Source organism: Oculina patagonica, chromosome 13, assembly GCF_052425735.1.
Source record: "Oculina patagonica isolate OP01 chromosome 13, crgOcupat, whole genome shotgun sequence".
NCBI classification, from domain to species: Eukaryota; Metazoa; Cnidaria; class Anthozoa; order Scleractinia; family Oculinidae; genus Oculina; species Oculina patagonica.
In genome coordinates, this window is record NC_135770.1 from 21581264 (window position 1) to 21597074 (window position 15811).

General features: G+C 39.1%; 1 protein-coding gene and 1 pseudogene across 1 annotated transcript; one reads left to right on the forward strand and one right to left on the reverse strand.

The window, feature by feature from the left end:
* Positions 1-173: 173 nt before the first annotated feature.
* Positions 174-4040, reverse strand: LOC144635753 (sodium/hydrogen exchanger 6 pseudogene; annotated as a pseudogene).
* Positions 4041-6281: 2241 nt separating this feature from the next.
* Positions 6282-15651, forward strand: LOC144635708 (cartilage intermediate layer protein 1-like). The gene is made up of 11 exons (XM_078494788.1): positions 6282-6423; positions 6927-6963; positions 7755-7906; positions 8623-8806; positions 9289-9594; positions 9921-10026; positions 10404-10558; positions 11359-11667; positions 12383-12745; positions 13304-13509; positions 14075-15651. The coding sequence occupies exons 1-11, from the start codon at positions 6361-6363 to the stop codon at positions 15347-15349; spliced, it is 3156 nt and encodes a 1051-aa protein (XP_078350914.1). The 5' UTR covers positions 6282-6360; the 3' UTR covers positions 15350-15651.
* Positions 15652-15811: the final 160 nt, after the last annotated feature.

Sequence of the window (15811 nt, forward strand, 5' to 3'; positions counted from 1 at the left end):
GTTCTCATTTTGTAAGAAAAAGTCATTTGTAAAATGCTCGGAAATTTTCCTCGGATTTTATGTTGCCGTGATTTTGCCAATTAGACTGCTATAATTAAATACTCTACCCATTCCATCTTTAGAGCTTAAAATAGTTAATGACAATAAACAGAATTACTTAAAATACAGGCAAACCCCGCGTAATTTAATTATCCCAAATTACACTCGAAATCATGTGATTACCTATACAAAATAGTGCAATGTTTCAACACGGTCCTGTTTTTCTATTCATAGTTACTTTTCTCGTTTCTCAATTTCCAAGCACTTTGTCTATCTGACCATAAATACTAAAAACGTATGGACGACTCGCGCCTGCGGAAAAAGTTGAGTCACATTCAACTTTTTCGCCAGACGCAAGCCGTCCGTACGTTTTCTCTCTTTTATTTTACATACGCAAACCCACTTCAGTTAAAATTAACGCCTGTTGACGTACGTGAAATTACGTAATAGCGGAAATCCACCTAAAAGCAAAATGCGTTCTGTCGTATTTCTCGAGCTACGTCTACTACTTATTAATCCGTTTGACGATGTACCGCAACATGCCCCTATTATTTTTCAAAATAACAGTAAACAACAGACAGAGACTTATGTCCACGCGCGTCAACGTAAAAAAAAAAAAATAATAATAAACGGAGGAGCAATTGCAGTGGAAATAGAGCAATATTGAGAAAACGGGAAACGTTTACGGACGTTAAAGCTCATTTTAACGTACGTGTATCATTTTTACCTACGTATAAAATTAATACTTCAACAAAAACGCAACAGATCTAAAGGAAATCCACTTTTATCCTATCGTAGTCCGGCAAACAACCAAGCGGCGCTGTATTTATTACAAATATCCCTCCCAAACAATATAAGTTTACAATATTGTTTGGGAGGGAATCTATACGCTCGAGTATTTTCTTCTGAATTATAATTAAATTTTATTGTCAACATTCCCCATCGTAAATGCCCATTTCTGATTTAAAAGTCATCTATTAAACGAGAAATCGCCCTTACTTGTCGATTAACAGATGACCTGTGTAACTATTTTATTTATTTTAACTTCAAGTTTGAAAAGTTATACAAGTGAAGATGGCAAAATTTTAATCTATCGCATCCTTGACGTTTACTAAACACGAACCAGCACCCGGCCATGCTCGGCAGCCATGCTCGGCCATGCTCAGCCATGCTCGACCATGCTCGGCCAAGCTCGGCCAAGCTCGACAGCCAGCTTGACGCTTGACAATGCGTTTGTCAGTTAGCGGTTGGAATGTAGGTCAACTATCTTTAAACTCTTAATAACATTGAGTAAGACCTTCATAGGTGAGGTATCAGACTGACTAGAATCTTAAAAGAAAAGACCTCAGAGGAAAAATGCGAAGTAAGTAATAAAAAAAATCAAAACAATACTCTTAAAATGTCAACCTCATACCTAAACTATAGCCTATTACTTAATGAGCTGACTAAGTGAAAAAATAACTGACAAATGCTTGCAACCCTTTTATAATTTTAATTTAAAAAACCTTAAGTTTAATTTGCTGGCAACTTGGACTATCTCATGGAAAAGGAGTGTTTCAATGACAACTTCTTATTTTATACCAATTTAATTTGCTAAACGACTTCAAATGCAAAAAAAGAGATTTTAAAAATTAAAGTGAATTGAAAAGATAAAAAGTAAAAGCTTTGTTAATAGGTCCAAAATAATTGTTCTACTCTCTCGAGAGAGTTCTGGGGACTAAAAAGTAATTCAAGAATTCCATTCCATGATGCTGTTCAGTGTTCTTCACGCGGGTTAATTAGGCAAGGGCGCTTTTTGTGATTTTCCAACAGAACTGATCCAATATTGTGTGAGCGCTATTTGACTCTAAGAAAAATGTGACTAGTACTAGCTATAGTACAAGAAGTTATTTATCCTCTTCTTTTAGTCAACGTTTGAAGATGCTAACTGACTTTCTTCAACAAAAATAGGCGTCAGGTATTTCTCGTCGAAACGCGACCAAACTCTGACCAACCAGGACTTCTCATATTGTCTCTTTTCGATTCTTTCTTGCGGAGTGCTAGCCGAAGGATCGTTAACATCAATTAAACTCAACCTGCGAGCTTTCTTTTCTTCCTCGTGCTCATCGATACCTGTTTTGATTTTCAAACACGAAAGCACAGGCATGGCCACTCCTCCAAAGACAATCACAGATACAATGACAATAATTAGGGTTGTCGTTAACATCATCTGTCGCGGGATGGATACGGTGTTCCTAACAGCTAAAGCAAAAGCGATCGCTCCACGCAATCCAGAGAAAAACATCATATGTTGAACTTTAAGTGGAATTTTTCGCGTTCTTCCCATGTTCAAAATCAGCGACAACGGGTAGATGTTCAGTGCCCGTCCAATTTGTATAGCCATGAATGACCAGCCGATGAAACCAGCATTCCACTGATGATTTGTAAAGGCAAACACTGACAAGCCAATGTATGAAAAGATGAAGGTCTCTGCTAAGAAATTCAAAAGTTCAAACGTCTGCATGGTGCGCGTTCGTGATTCCTCGGTGAGATTTCTGTACGTGTAATGCTGTTGTGTTATTCCGCAGAAAAGCACAGCGACAATTCCAGACCAATTCGAGAGCTCAGCAGCTAGGAAGGTGCAGTAGGACATAAGAAAAAATAGCGCGGTCTCCAAAATAGGAAAGCTTCCTATTTTGGTCAACTTCGTCACCAGTGCATTGACACACGACATACCGCATCCTATGGTGAAAGACCCGACAAAAATGGCTACAAAATCCGCAATGGCTTTCAGAAAAGAGAACAGATCAAAATCCCGCAAGTCGCTCTGATTGTACGCCAAGTAGGTTTCAATAGCTCTATACAGAACAATCGCAACGGCGTCGTTTAAAACGCTTTCTCCGAACACGAGAGCGTACATGTCGAGATCCGCGTGAAGATCGTGAAAGATTGCCAGTACTGTCACGGGATCGGTGGCGGAGATCAACGATCCAAAGAGCAAACACTCGGCGTAGTCGAAATTCTCCGTAACTCCAGTCCAGATGTTAAAGCCGAAGACTAGGGAACCAGTAACGAGACAGGAGATAGTCGTGCCAAAGAACGCGTATGTCAAAATAGCGCCTAAATTCCGAAAAAAGTAACGCTTCTGAAAACTGTACCCCGCGTAGAAGATGATCGGCGGAAGAAGAACATAAAAGAATATCTCCGGATTAAAAGACGATTTTGATTCAATTTCGTTGCCTTCGTCGGTCGGAGAGGTGTGGGGCGGGAAGCGAATTCCTGTTAGGGTGTATGAGTACTCCGTTCCGTTGATATTGACAAAAACGTTCTTCGGCGCTATGGTGATGTTTCCGCAATTTTTCAATTTCACAGCCAGCGGTTTCCTCTGTCCATGGCTGTCGGAGTACTTGATGATGGCGCCCACAACGACTCCCAGAATCATAGCAACTCCTGTCTCGTGAAAAAACTCGAATCTGCGGATCTTGAAAAGCCAGATCATCAGCACGTTAATGATTAACAAAGTAATGAGGATTAACATGCTTAAACTGTCGGTTTTGTGAGTGTTCTCCATCTCATCTTCCTTCTTGCCTTCGAGAGTGGTCGGCGTTTCGATCGCGTCAGACAAAATCACCCACAGTAAAACAACCATAGAAATGGCATGAAGGAAACTTGTTTTGATAATCATTTTGTAGGTTCTCGTCGTCTTACGGCTCCCAGCTTTGAAGACTTAAAAGTAAGTGTAAAACGGTTTCACTCACTCGTGTAAGTGACAGTAAAAAATCAATAAACAAGCGGCCCTTCCATATATCAAAGTAATGCTACGCTCTTCAAAAAGTTTTCACCGTAGAGGAACATTTCCATGTGTCGTAATCCAGTGCTATAGAGGATGTAGAAAAATTTGAGGTACGAAATGTGATGATCTAATGGCTTTTCGCCTCAGATGTCAATAGAATTTCGAAGAAATAAACTCCCGGTCCAGCAACCTGATAAATGTTTAATGAGCTACCTGTTTTTTCGGTTGAAGTCGATTTGTCAAAAGATCAAGAAAACGGCAGGTGGATGCGTTAGGCGACGAAATGTGAAAATTAAACAATTCTGTACTAGTAAAATAATTAAAATTGTTTTAGCTACTTTTATAACTTAAGTTTTCGCATTTTACTCGGTTTAGTAAAAAAGAAGTTTTCTTCTTCTTTCTGTGAACGAAAACGTCGTGATTACAATTTAATTTCTCCCAAGAAATCAAAGCGACAATTGGAGTCATCAAGAGAAAATGAAATACTCTTTAGGTCATAAAATTATGACGTAAATTTCCGTGTATTTCTTTGATATATGCCGATATTTTTACTGAGGATGGAAAAAGGACATTTGCCAGAGAGAATTTTGTTTGGCTGTGTATTTGAATGATTGAAAAATTCACGTCAATCGGGTTCCAGTGTGACACATGGTGCACCTTACATAGGACCCTCATGTCATGATCACCAGGGTCCGGCGTTATGCATTTGTCGAGTTGTCTATTGTGTTTATAATACTTGTATAGAAATATATAATATTAGCACTGCTCACACATTTGCCAGAGTTTGAAATTATTCTGGTGAAAATTTATCGCTGAACTTGCAGTCACTTGTAGACGCCGCCATCTTTAATATTAGCGGAGACCTGGGTACAAGGCTAGGGCCAATCCCTTTATCGAGATTCCAGATTTTCTTACCAAGAAAAAAAGTCATGTTACCCCATAGAATTTAAACAATTACATCGCAGGTCAATTTTATGCTTCCAAAGATGAAGCTATAGAAAAAAAGCAGTCTCAATTGCTAGTTTTGGTGTAAAATAAACTACAAAAGAGGCGCCTGAAAGTGGCAGCCAAGTGCGAAATAGTTTTAGTTTAACTAAAAATAACACGCAAACTGCCGTGATAAACATTACGGACAAACCCATTGTTAGAAAATACTAGACCTTTTACTTGACGTTTCGTATGCTTCTACATACATCTTCAGAAGTAACCGTTAAAATGGAAGAACAACTAAATTTAAATTAGAATAACAATAGGATTGACAGGTAATGAAAACAATAATAATAATAATAAAAACAATGAAATAACAATTTGCACATAACAAAATGTGTAAACTAGTAAAGATAATTTTTTTAAGTTTTAGTGTTGTGCAACGATCAAGTGTGCCATTATGAAGATTAAAATGGGCAGCAATAATGGAAAAATAAAATTATACGGTGCTCGGTCCCAGTTTTCTCCAGAAAACTACCTGTAGCTTGTTCCGATAGGCTAAAAGTGGATTTCCACTGTCACGCAATTTGACATACGTTAGCAGGCGCGAATTTAGTTGACTTAACATGCGTAAAATTAAATAGAGAAAATGTATGGACAGCTTTCGTCTGCAGAAAAAGTTGAACCCATTCAACTTTTAAACATACCTTTTAAAATCCAGTTAAATTCACGCCCTTTGGCGTACGTGCAATTACGCGACAGGATTTCCACTGTCGTGTTTTTGTCCACCTACGTAAATCGAAAATAAAAATTGTAAAAAAAATAAACGCACGAAAAATGAACGTTTACGTGCGTAAACGCTTTCGTTTACTCAACTTTTCCCCATTTCCACTGCAACTGCACTTCAATTTAAAATCTTTTTATGTTACCGTGCGTGGACAGAAACGTGACAGTGGAAATCCACCTCAAGACTAAATTGATGGCGAAAAGTTCTTTTATCTGTTTTGTTATTTATTGTTATTTTGAATTTAATAGGGTCATGTTGCAGGTATTCTGTTTATTTTCATAATTATTATGAGCTTGGCAACTTTTATTGGCAAAATCACCGCCGCACAACAACCAGGCTGGATAATTTCCGAGCATTACAAATGACAGTTTCATCCAAAATAGATAAACTTGGAAAATATCGTTCCTAGATATTTTTAAGTTTACCCAAATTTAATCTGTTGTAATCTTCTCCAGCTTTGTCCATCCATGCCCCTTCCTGGCTTTCCTGTGTTGTTTTGTTTGAGTTCTGTTGCAGAGTCTGTTGCAGCTTCAGAAGCTTTAAGCTGTTATTGTGACCTGATTTCAGATAATTCAATGACCAGCCGGTCAGTGGGGTCGATCACAGAAGATTTAAATTATCTTTCAGAGCTTTGATAAAAGATTATGCTGTCAGTAATCCACACCTTTTTCAACGAGAAATTCTGCCCGCTTTCTTGCCAATTTGGCCAAATTTCAACCATCTTTTGCCATAAAAACATAGCCTGGTATTGTATTGCATTGTTTGCTTCTCTAACCGAGAAGCTTGCATGTTGTCTTAGCTAACGCTGACGCTCTTTTGGCAGAAGAGCTCCTTGATGTCAATGGACAACTTTGCAAGAATTCAGATTCTGTGCCTCGCCTGGTTGCTAGCAGTGACTGTAAGTTGATAATTGTTATTTCCAATCTCGCCCAGTATCGTCTTTGAAATTTTTTTCAAGGCATTTAACTCACTCTCGCTACTAAAGCATATCTTTGTTATGAAGATGTGGAATGTTCGAAATCCAACCAATGTTCAATTATAAAAAAACAGCGTTGAGCACGAGTGTTGAGATCCCGAAAGGCCGGTTATTAGTAAGAATTGAAAGGCAACCTACAGTATGAGCATTTCACAAATAATTCGAGACTTTCGCTGGAGTTTAGGATGAATGTTTTGGATGGGAGATGAAGTCTTTTTTTTTTCACTTTTTACTATTTACTTCTAAAGCTGTTTATGCCTTATTGCATCTCGTTGCACTAAAAAACAATGCATACTTTGATATCCTTTTGAGTTTTCAGCTTTCACAGAAAAATGTTTCTGTAAAAATGAATTATTGCTGTTTTTTTCCCTGTAAACTGATTTTGTTTTCAAGTAAACTTAATAACTGAAATCCTTTTCTGCTAGGTTGCTTCATCAACCACAGGGACAAGAGGAGCCAAAGGTAGATTAAACATTATCTGTAAATGATATATGGGAATTTCTAATCGCTTTCAAGTTATGTCACGAAAGACAAAATGGTCTTATGTATTAAATTCTCGTGTGACCTCTAAATAAATATTTAAAACTATAAAAAACTGACACTGAAAAGGATCGCGACTGAAGGCAATATCGAAATCTTTCATAGCCAATTTGTACGAAAGCTCCACAAGTTGAGTATCATAACCTTGGCGCCACTCCAAAATGGCTTATTAACAACATTATCTCTACTGCAGCGTTTACCTGGGGGACGCCCATATAAAAGACGGGATAGTTGTCGTCTCGCTGGTTTTGGTTTCACTTAGGGTTGCATGTGAAGAAATAAAAATCGCCATCATACTGTCTTGGCGGATCGATCAGGCATGACAAAAATGGTATCTTTTAAGGGTCGATAAAAGCTTGAGCAACGCCCAGATCGGTCCCTCTTAGGGGTTTAATTCATATTTTCCGACAAATATCCCCGTCCCTTTGTTATGGGAGTTCTCGCCCACTTCCAGGCTTACACCGGGGAAGATGACTACCTACATCGAAGAGCCAACAGCATCCCACTTCGGAAGAACAAAAGATAGTCAACGATCCCCGCACCAAGTTAGCTACAATGCAACTTATCATTGTCAAAATTGAAGCGCGAGTAGAATAACTGTTTTGTTAAAAGCAACCTCAAACTATCGATAAATCTTGCAGTTTTATTTTATAAAGAGGATTTTTTTCGGATGTTGGATGTTTTTATACCTTTTGTCTTTTGTATTTTAACAGCATATGGATGCTCGAGTGGTGAGCTGTCCAAATTCCCCACCAAATATGCTAAAGATATTCAAAAGCGAGTTCTAAACATGATCCACTTCGCAAGACCCGACAACAAAGATTGGTTAATCAAACAAAGGAACTTCAAAAGAAGTCTTCTTATGGTAAGAAAGAGCTAACGCCAATAAGACCAGGCTCTTTAGATTAAAAAAAATGGACCAGGCTAGTGTGACGAATTATGCATAACTTTCCTTTAAAGGGGAAGATGTGACGAGTTATGCATAATTCGTCACAGCTAGCTTCCTTTCTCACGCGGCATTCATATTTACCTTCGAAGCTACTCTTCCAAAAAAATTGAGACACTCTTGCTAAAGGGTCGTTTTTGAAAATTTTTTTTAGTGAAACCTTACATTGAGGTTTACTGGTATTCTGTCAACCACGGAATGTTTTAGTTAAAACATTTCTTTGTTGGTTGACAGTAAGATATGCCATTTTTATTCCATTTGATGTCGTTAGGACGGGAGCAATTGCAGACCATTGCATGCCTATTGATTTGTACGGTGAACTTTGTGTCTTGAAGTATACAATGCATTGTGCTTTGGGGAAAGGCTGTGAATCTGTAAATTGATAAGGCTGACAGTCATCCAATCCAAATTGAGGTCACAAGAACAGACTTCATCTCTCGTTTGACGGTTAACCATATACATCCCTTAGTTCTCATTAAATAGAAGCAGGTATTAAGTGTAGATACACTCGTCTGTGGTAGGTTATGTGACGTGGTTACGATTAACCACTTTGCTACTTAAAACCATTGCCAAAGAAAGTGCTGTAAAGCGCCATAACCATGAACTCAGGCTAAATAGTTGTTTTTTTCTTGCAGTGGGGATTTCAACGAATGGACAAAAACAAAAATGGTTTGGTTGACTTCAACGAAGCTGCCACAGGAAGATGGAGACTGCGAGGTTCAAGAGTGTGTCTGTTAGCTTTCCTTCACGAGTGTGATGAGGACCAGAACAGGAGTGTCTCGCTGAAGGAATGGTTGAATTGCTACAACATCACTACAGGTGACAATGTACAAAGAGGAAATTAACATAGAATTTTGTCTGGCAATATCCATTAATTGTCAGGCAGTTATTGGTATAATTTGGATATTAGAACGTGGAATGATGGAATATTAATTTTTACCGCTATAGGGCTGTTAGAGTCTCCCCGAAATATCTCACTAAATCAGGCCAAGGTATAGAAAAATTACAGATACTAAAACATGCAGTTACAACCCCTCTCCCTCTCGTCGCAAAAGAAATTACGTTTTAAGTTTAGTTTGAAAACAACATCGATCCAGAAACAATCTATGAGTAGTACAATTTCTGAACTGTTTTGATAACAATTCGCTTTTTTCATGCCGATCCCATAAAATACACCTTGGTTACCCCCCAAAATTTTTGCATAGGCATTGTTTTGCTTATGCTAAAATTTTGGGGGGTAAACAAGGTATATTATGGGAACGGTGAAAACAGTGAATAGCACGTTTATCTGTTCTGTTTAGAGTGTAATAAAACCTGTGTCCGTGGTCAACTTGACACAGAGCGTTGTCAGTGCCAGTGCCCTAAAAGTGTTATCGAAGGACGGGTAGTGACGTCATCTGGAGCCCCACTTCGAGACGTCAGTATTTTGTTAGGATTCTCCCCGCACACAGAAATGGCAAGGACCAATAAGAGTGGACACTTTTCAATGATTGACAGCTGTGAACATTCGTCTTATACGTTGAGAAAGAACGACTACATTCCTCTTCGACTTGAGGGCGGCATTCAAAGAGATGACCTTCCGCTTTTGATCCACCTTGAAGATGCAGGTATACTGAGCAAACTCTTGCAAACTTAGCAATAGCAATTTCTCCCAGCTTCGTTTTACATTTTAAGAGCAATTATGCACATTATTGTAGTACATTTTTTTAAATTTATCTCTAAGAGCATGGCTCAGTCTCAGGAGATGAAACCCTTGCAAATACCAAGCATATGATTACTATATCACGTAGCATCATAAGATCACTTTCTTTCATTATTTACCAGTTGCCACTTTGAAATAACATCGAAATGTGTGTGGACGGTCCCTTTATCTTTGAATCCTACCAGCTGGATCTTGTGCAAACCAACTTATTTTTATGTCCTTAATTTTCAGAACCAGCTTACATCACCGTTAACCCTAAGAGCAAGACGCGTATTGAGGGACAAAGCGCAAGCTTCACATGTGAAGCAGAAGGGACGCCACCAATTAAAATAAGTTGGTAGGGTATCTTATCCTTGTTGCTTCGAGATGGACATTAAGCATGAGGTATACTTGCTCCCATGAGGTAGACTTGCTCCCGGTCGCGGGGTGAACTACTTTTGCTCTTTAACAGTACGATGAGGATAGTCTTTTAACCAAGACATTGTTTCCACATGGACATTTGGCATTTGATCTCATATACATGTACAGTTATTTAGATGTCCTTTCACACGAGGTAACAATTGCAAGGACCCTTTTGCAAGCACCTTTCTGTGGGAGGTGTACCAAGATAGCGAGCGGTTCTATTTATTTTTGTTATTCTTGACATTAATGTTCTTTGATGCCAATAGTTAAGTGTCGCTCATTCAATTTTATTTTATTTTGTTCTTGTTCAAGGTATCAGAATGGAAGGCTTTTGCAGGAAGTAACCTTGGGAATGAGATCGAACTTGTTCATCCCGAACGTAAATGAAGCTCAAGGCTTCTATACTTGCAAGGCTACAAACGATTACGGATCTGAGATTTCGACTTCTGCGGAGTTAAAGATCCAAGGTACGTTATGTTTCGTAACAATTGCTTCCTGGTTTGTGGTAGGAATTGTTGATGCTCTCGTACTTTTACGTTTTGCTGAAAATGTTGGTTTGTGGATTAAAAACAAGCAAACTGCTTTTTCAGTCTTTCGTAGTACTATTCTTTTAAAACAGAAAGCAAAACAAAACAACAAGAACTACCTAACGTTTCGTTATGGAAAGGTAACAAATGTGGAATAACCGATGAGTCCAGTACACTTCCCATTATTAAAATATATAGCAGGTCTTTATCTCGACTTCGACTTCGGGGTCGGACATTGGAAATTCTGAGATTGAAGTCATAAGAGTTATTTGTCGTATCATTTTAAAGGCATTTAAAAGTGAGAAAATTGTTTCCTCAGTTAATCTGTCGTACAAATATTAAAAGAAAAGGAACATGACAGAATTTCAAAGCCGAACATGGAATCATTTTCTTCCGCATAAGATTGATTCTCATATGCATGGTGCACAGTAAATTACACATGTGAGATCGATGACCCTGTTTCCTACGCAGTAAACCTTTTGTGCTCTACCTCGTTCTACTATTAGTTACGACATTGCAAGTTAGAAGTAAAATGTACACAGGTCGACGAAAATGGCCCTTAAACCTTCATGGTCTTTCCAGACATTTTTTTAATTTCAAACAATTTTGAGTCAAAAGAAGAATTCGGTTGTGAGCTCAATTTAGCAAACGTATACGTTTTGGTCTTAGCCTTGAGATATGCACTTTTCTTCAAAGCTACACTGTAAAAAAAATAAACTCTCTGCGTTCTCTTTACACAGAGGAAATATTAGACACCTGCAACCGAACACCAAGGAGTCACATCATTAAACTACCACCAGGATGCAAGGTAAAAGGCACAGGTAAAGACACAGTGGACATTGGACAATGTTCTAACGAACCTTGCTCGCAGAGTTCATCATTTTCAGACACTTGTGGAGCTAGAGAAGATTGTTGCTGCAGCCCGATGGGCGACGAACACCAAGAGAAAATCGTGGTTAGCTGTGGTGGTGGCTACCAAGACGTGGTTTTTAATCGTGTCAGTGAGTGCGGATGTAGTACATGCGACAAAAGGGAAACTGTAATAAAAGGTGAGCCGTTTCCCGTTTTCACTAATGTTACTGTTCTAGGCTGTTTAGTTTATTATGGCATTAAAGGGAAACTGTCAAGGGGATTTTAATGCTTTTCGGTAAAAAGTACTAAAATTGGCAAATAGGTCTTCTTGCACCTGAAAGGCACCTAGTACATCAAGATGTAGATATAAAGTAAGTTGTTGTTGAAGGAAGAAAGGAGCCATAATAATTTTAGGTGTTTTACCAGTCCACAAGCCTGATTTTTTCAAGTTGAGATCTAAAGTTCCTGATGACATCACAATAATATCACTTTTTTATCGCTTCATTACACTTGCATGGTGATTTTTAACAAAATTGGACCACTATTCGTAGTTTCCGTATGTCTTTAGGCTCTTGAATTTTTGAAGTCAAACTGGTGACAGTGTCCGTTTAACATTAATGACTGTCCAAAGAAGCTTCATACTTCTTCATTAACCATTTTGACAGGCCAGTTATTTTAAATCATATATACTCTAGGTTAAAATGTATTGGATGGTTAACCTCTAAATCAATTTCCTTTTTTGAAAATTGTCTTAGTATTTCCACCTTCGAAAAGGAAGCACTAAAAAGTTGAAGTTGAAAAAGAAAAGGGATATTAACAAGAAGAATAAGGTTGATGGAGTTTCGTCATCACGGCATCTTTTGCTTTGTACAAAGGACTGATTACTAAAAGAATTATGTCATTGCGTTATAGGAGAAGTCGTCAGTGGCCCTAATCGAGACCCAGTGAAGAACGTAAGAGTTATCTTCAGAAAGGATATAGTTGATACAACTAACAAAGAGGGTAAATTCTCGTTCACTATTCCTGATGACGTGGACCGTGTGACAGTCACATTCCAAGACCCTTCAGATCAGTTCTTTGACACTACTCAAACCATGCCATTTCAGAGGGGCCAGACTGTATTCCATAGGACAGTACTACAGAAGGACGACCCACCAGTGACGTTCGACAGCAGCCAAGACCTGAGAGTGCCACTGGGGCATGCTGGAGACAGTATGGCGGAATTACAATTGCCAGCAGATAATCTGCTGCATAAAGATGGGAAGCCGTTCAAAGGTGTGTTTCAAGACGTCAGTTTCAATTAAAAGGCTTTTGTTGTATCATTGCGAAAGCTTCGAAAGTCCATGACTTTTTTAAGCGAGATCACTGGGCACAACTGTTGAAAGTGGATCATGCAATGTAACTCGTCATAGATTATAAGAAAAAATTGTATGCGTGTGGTTGGGACCATGACTAAGTGTCCATTTGTGAGAGCTCGAAGTGTCAGCCTGCATAGGATGGCCAGAAAATACTTGTCATTTCTGTACCTCTCTACATTTGTCTTACTCGGTTTAATGTGCTTCAGCAACCGGCTTTTTCTCCTTCGGTAGTACTTTAACGGACATATCTTTCTTCTTGTTATCTTTATTTCAAATATTTGTTTCGTTGTTTGTTTACATTGGCCCTGAGGAGCCCCACTCGGGAACTGGTCAATTAGGTATATTTAATTAAGTTTATTTTCTTGTCCCTATCTCAAATAAACTTGAAGTTGAAATGTTCTGCAGCAACGTCAAATTCTTGTTGTTGCAGAGTGCGTGCCAGTCAGAGTACTTAATGTTTTTTTTATCTTCAAAGGTAAAGCAAAGCTTAGAGTGAGTTTAACAGATCCAAGAAACTCTAGTGACTTATTGTCTGCACCAGGAGACTTCACCACAGTTGACCAATCTGGAGGTGTTCAACCATTGAAAACATACGGGATACTTAGAATCAAAGTTCAGGACCAAGACAATGAGCAACTTGACCTTACAGAAAATATGAAGATTTATCTGGACGCTGATAAGGTAATAGCTTGTACTGTACAGGAATAAGCAGTTATGATAATCAAAGAAAATAACATGCGTGGCACTTGCAAGGGCGGATTTAGAGCGGGGCCGAGGGGGCGCCTGCCTCCCCCCTTTTTTTCTGAAGCCCTAACCGTTGGTCACAAATGCTTACACACGAACTTGAATGTTTCATTTTGGGGCGAGGGGGAGAGGGCGCTTGCTTTCGCCCCAATTTCCTCCGTCCACTCTTCTGAAATTTGGATCGGCCCCTGACTTGGGACGTTTAGTTACACAACGGAAACGTTTCAGCAATATCGGCCATTACTGAAATCCGATTGGTGTTTTATGGATCATTTAAGCACATTCTATATTTTTTTAATAAGCTGGCGCTCGTATAAGGAAGATACTGAAGAATATATAAAATGAAAACTCACGCCTCTTTTAAAGCTAGTGAGATTGCAGTACTATATTGCAGCCTAGCTACTATTTCAACATATCTGCAAAAGCTGTAGCAATGCGCCACTGTCATTTTAAAAGCAGAACATTTTAAACTAAATTGCATGTGCTTTCTTTTCTTCTGAAGATTACGTTGCCACGTAATTCGACTGGAGAAATGGCGCCATTGCTGTGGTGGCTGGATGCAAAGACCGGAAGATGGCGTCAGATGGGAGAAATGAAACCAGTCAATAACTCAAGAACCAAACGCTCATTGGGTGGCAGGAGGTTTTACATCGGTGACATTAAAACTGATAAAATATCATGCATCATCAACATCGACATCCTATGGAAGCGCTGTTATGTCCGTGCTCAGGCTTTCACCATGACCAAAAAAGGCTTGCAACCTGTCGAGGGTGCCACGGTGACGCTCATTGGCAAAGAGAATGCCGAACAGGAACAATATTATGGATATACCGAGGGAATCACCAATAAAAACGGAATAGCTTGTGTTCCAGCATGGTGCGACTCTAACGTTGTTTTACAGTCGAGCAAGTTGTCATTTAATGCAGATGGCAGTAATCGTGTCAGTCAGCTAAATCCCGACAATACTATCCTAGAAAAGCTGCCACCTCGATTAGAAGCATCTGTTGTAGAAGGGAATGAATCGCGTTCTTTTCAGTTCACAACGAAAGTAACTTCGTTAACAGGGCCCATATTCGGCGGTGATGAGATGAACAAGTGTCTTGAACTCAGTGACACTTTGATGGTGTTTAGGTTTCACTTGAACGAGACTAAAATAGAACTGAGTCAGGTTGACGACTTCGGTTCCAGGCCACCTGGTCACCCACTGTCATGGTATACGACAGATGCCAGTAAACCAAACCTGGAACTTAAGAAGTGTTTCGTTAAAATTACAACCGAGTATGAAACATCAAATGGACCAGCTCCTATGGTATCAGTGCAGAGTTTCACACCCGACGGTCAAACCAGATACGGATTTTCCGTAAAAGAACAAACACCCACAGGCGGCAAACCCACTACTCCTGAATGGGTTTCTTGGGATCGTTTAGTCGCGGTGGCTTCTGCTTGTGTTGAATACAGATGCAGCGAAATAGACAAAGAGACATTCCTTATCGCAACTATTCTCACTAACGAATGTATGTACACAAATACAGTTCCCGAGCCTGATTGGCCAAGGTATGGAAACGTTAACATTAGTCATATAATTTCCTCTTTCAGAAGTACAACCTTCTATGCACCGGTTGACATATCTGACGGCAAATTAGGACTTTATTCGGGTCCTGGAAAGGTCGCAGAAGAGTGTTGCAAGGCCGGAACAGTGGATTGTGCAGATAATGGCATCGGAAGGATAAACAGCGATGGATATGCAGTGCAATTCGTTTATTGCTATCCCGACTAGGAATTCTCTCCAGACATCGAATAACTGTATTTGAAAGACCTTTAACTTTGATCAGAAGCATATCACAAGTGATTTGCTTCTGCTTTGATTTAAACACTTGTCTTTTTTGAAGCCACCATAGGGTATTTTTATTCTATTTTGGAAACAAATTTAAAATTTTACCGTTTGTTTAAAATGTATTTCAGGCGTAGTTGAAACGTCTTTCCTGGCACTGGAAGGATTTTTCATAACGTATTTTTTGCTTAAAACATGGTTTAAATAAGGGATGTAAACATTAAATATTTGCATTATTTTGAGATGTACACCGTGGACGTTTCTTGAATTGCATAATATTTATCCCTTAGACTTACAAGGGGGGGGGGGGGGGGGTAGATACCACGCCTACGAGGGCTTTTGCAATTTTGAGAAGAGGATTTACTCTATTGTGCTGAAACTTTCAGTAGCTGTTCATTCGTCTCTCGC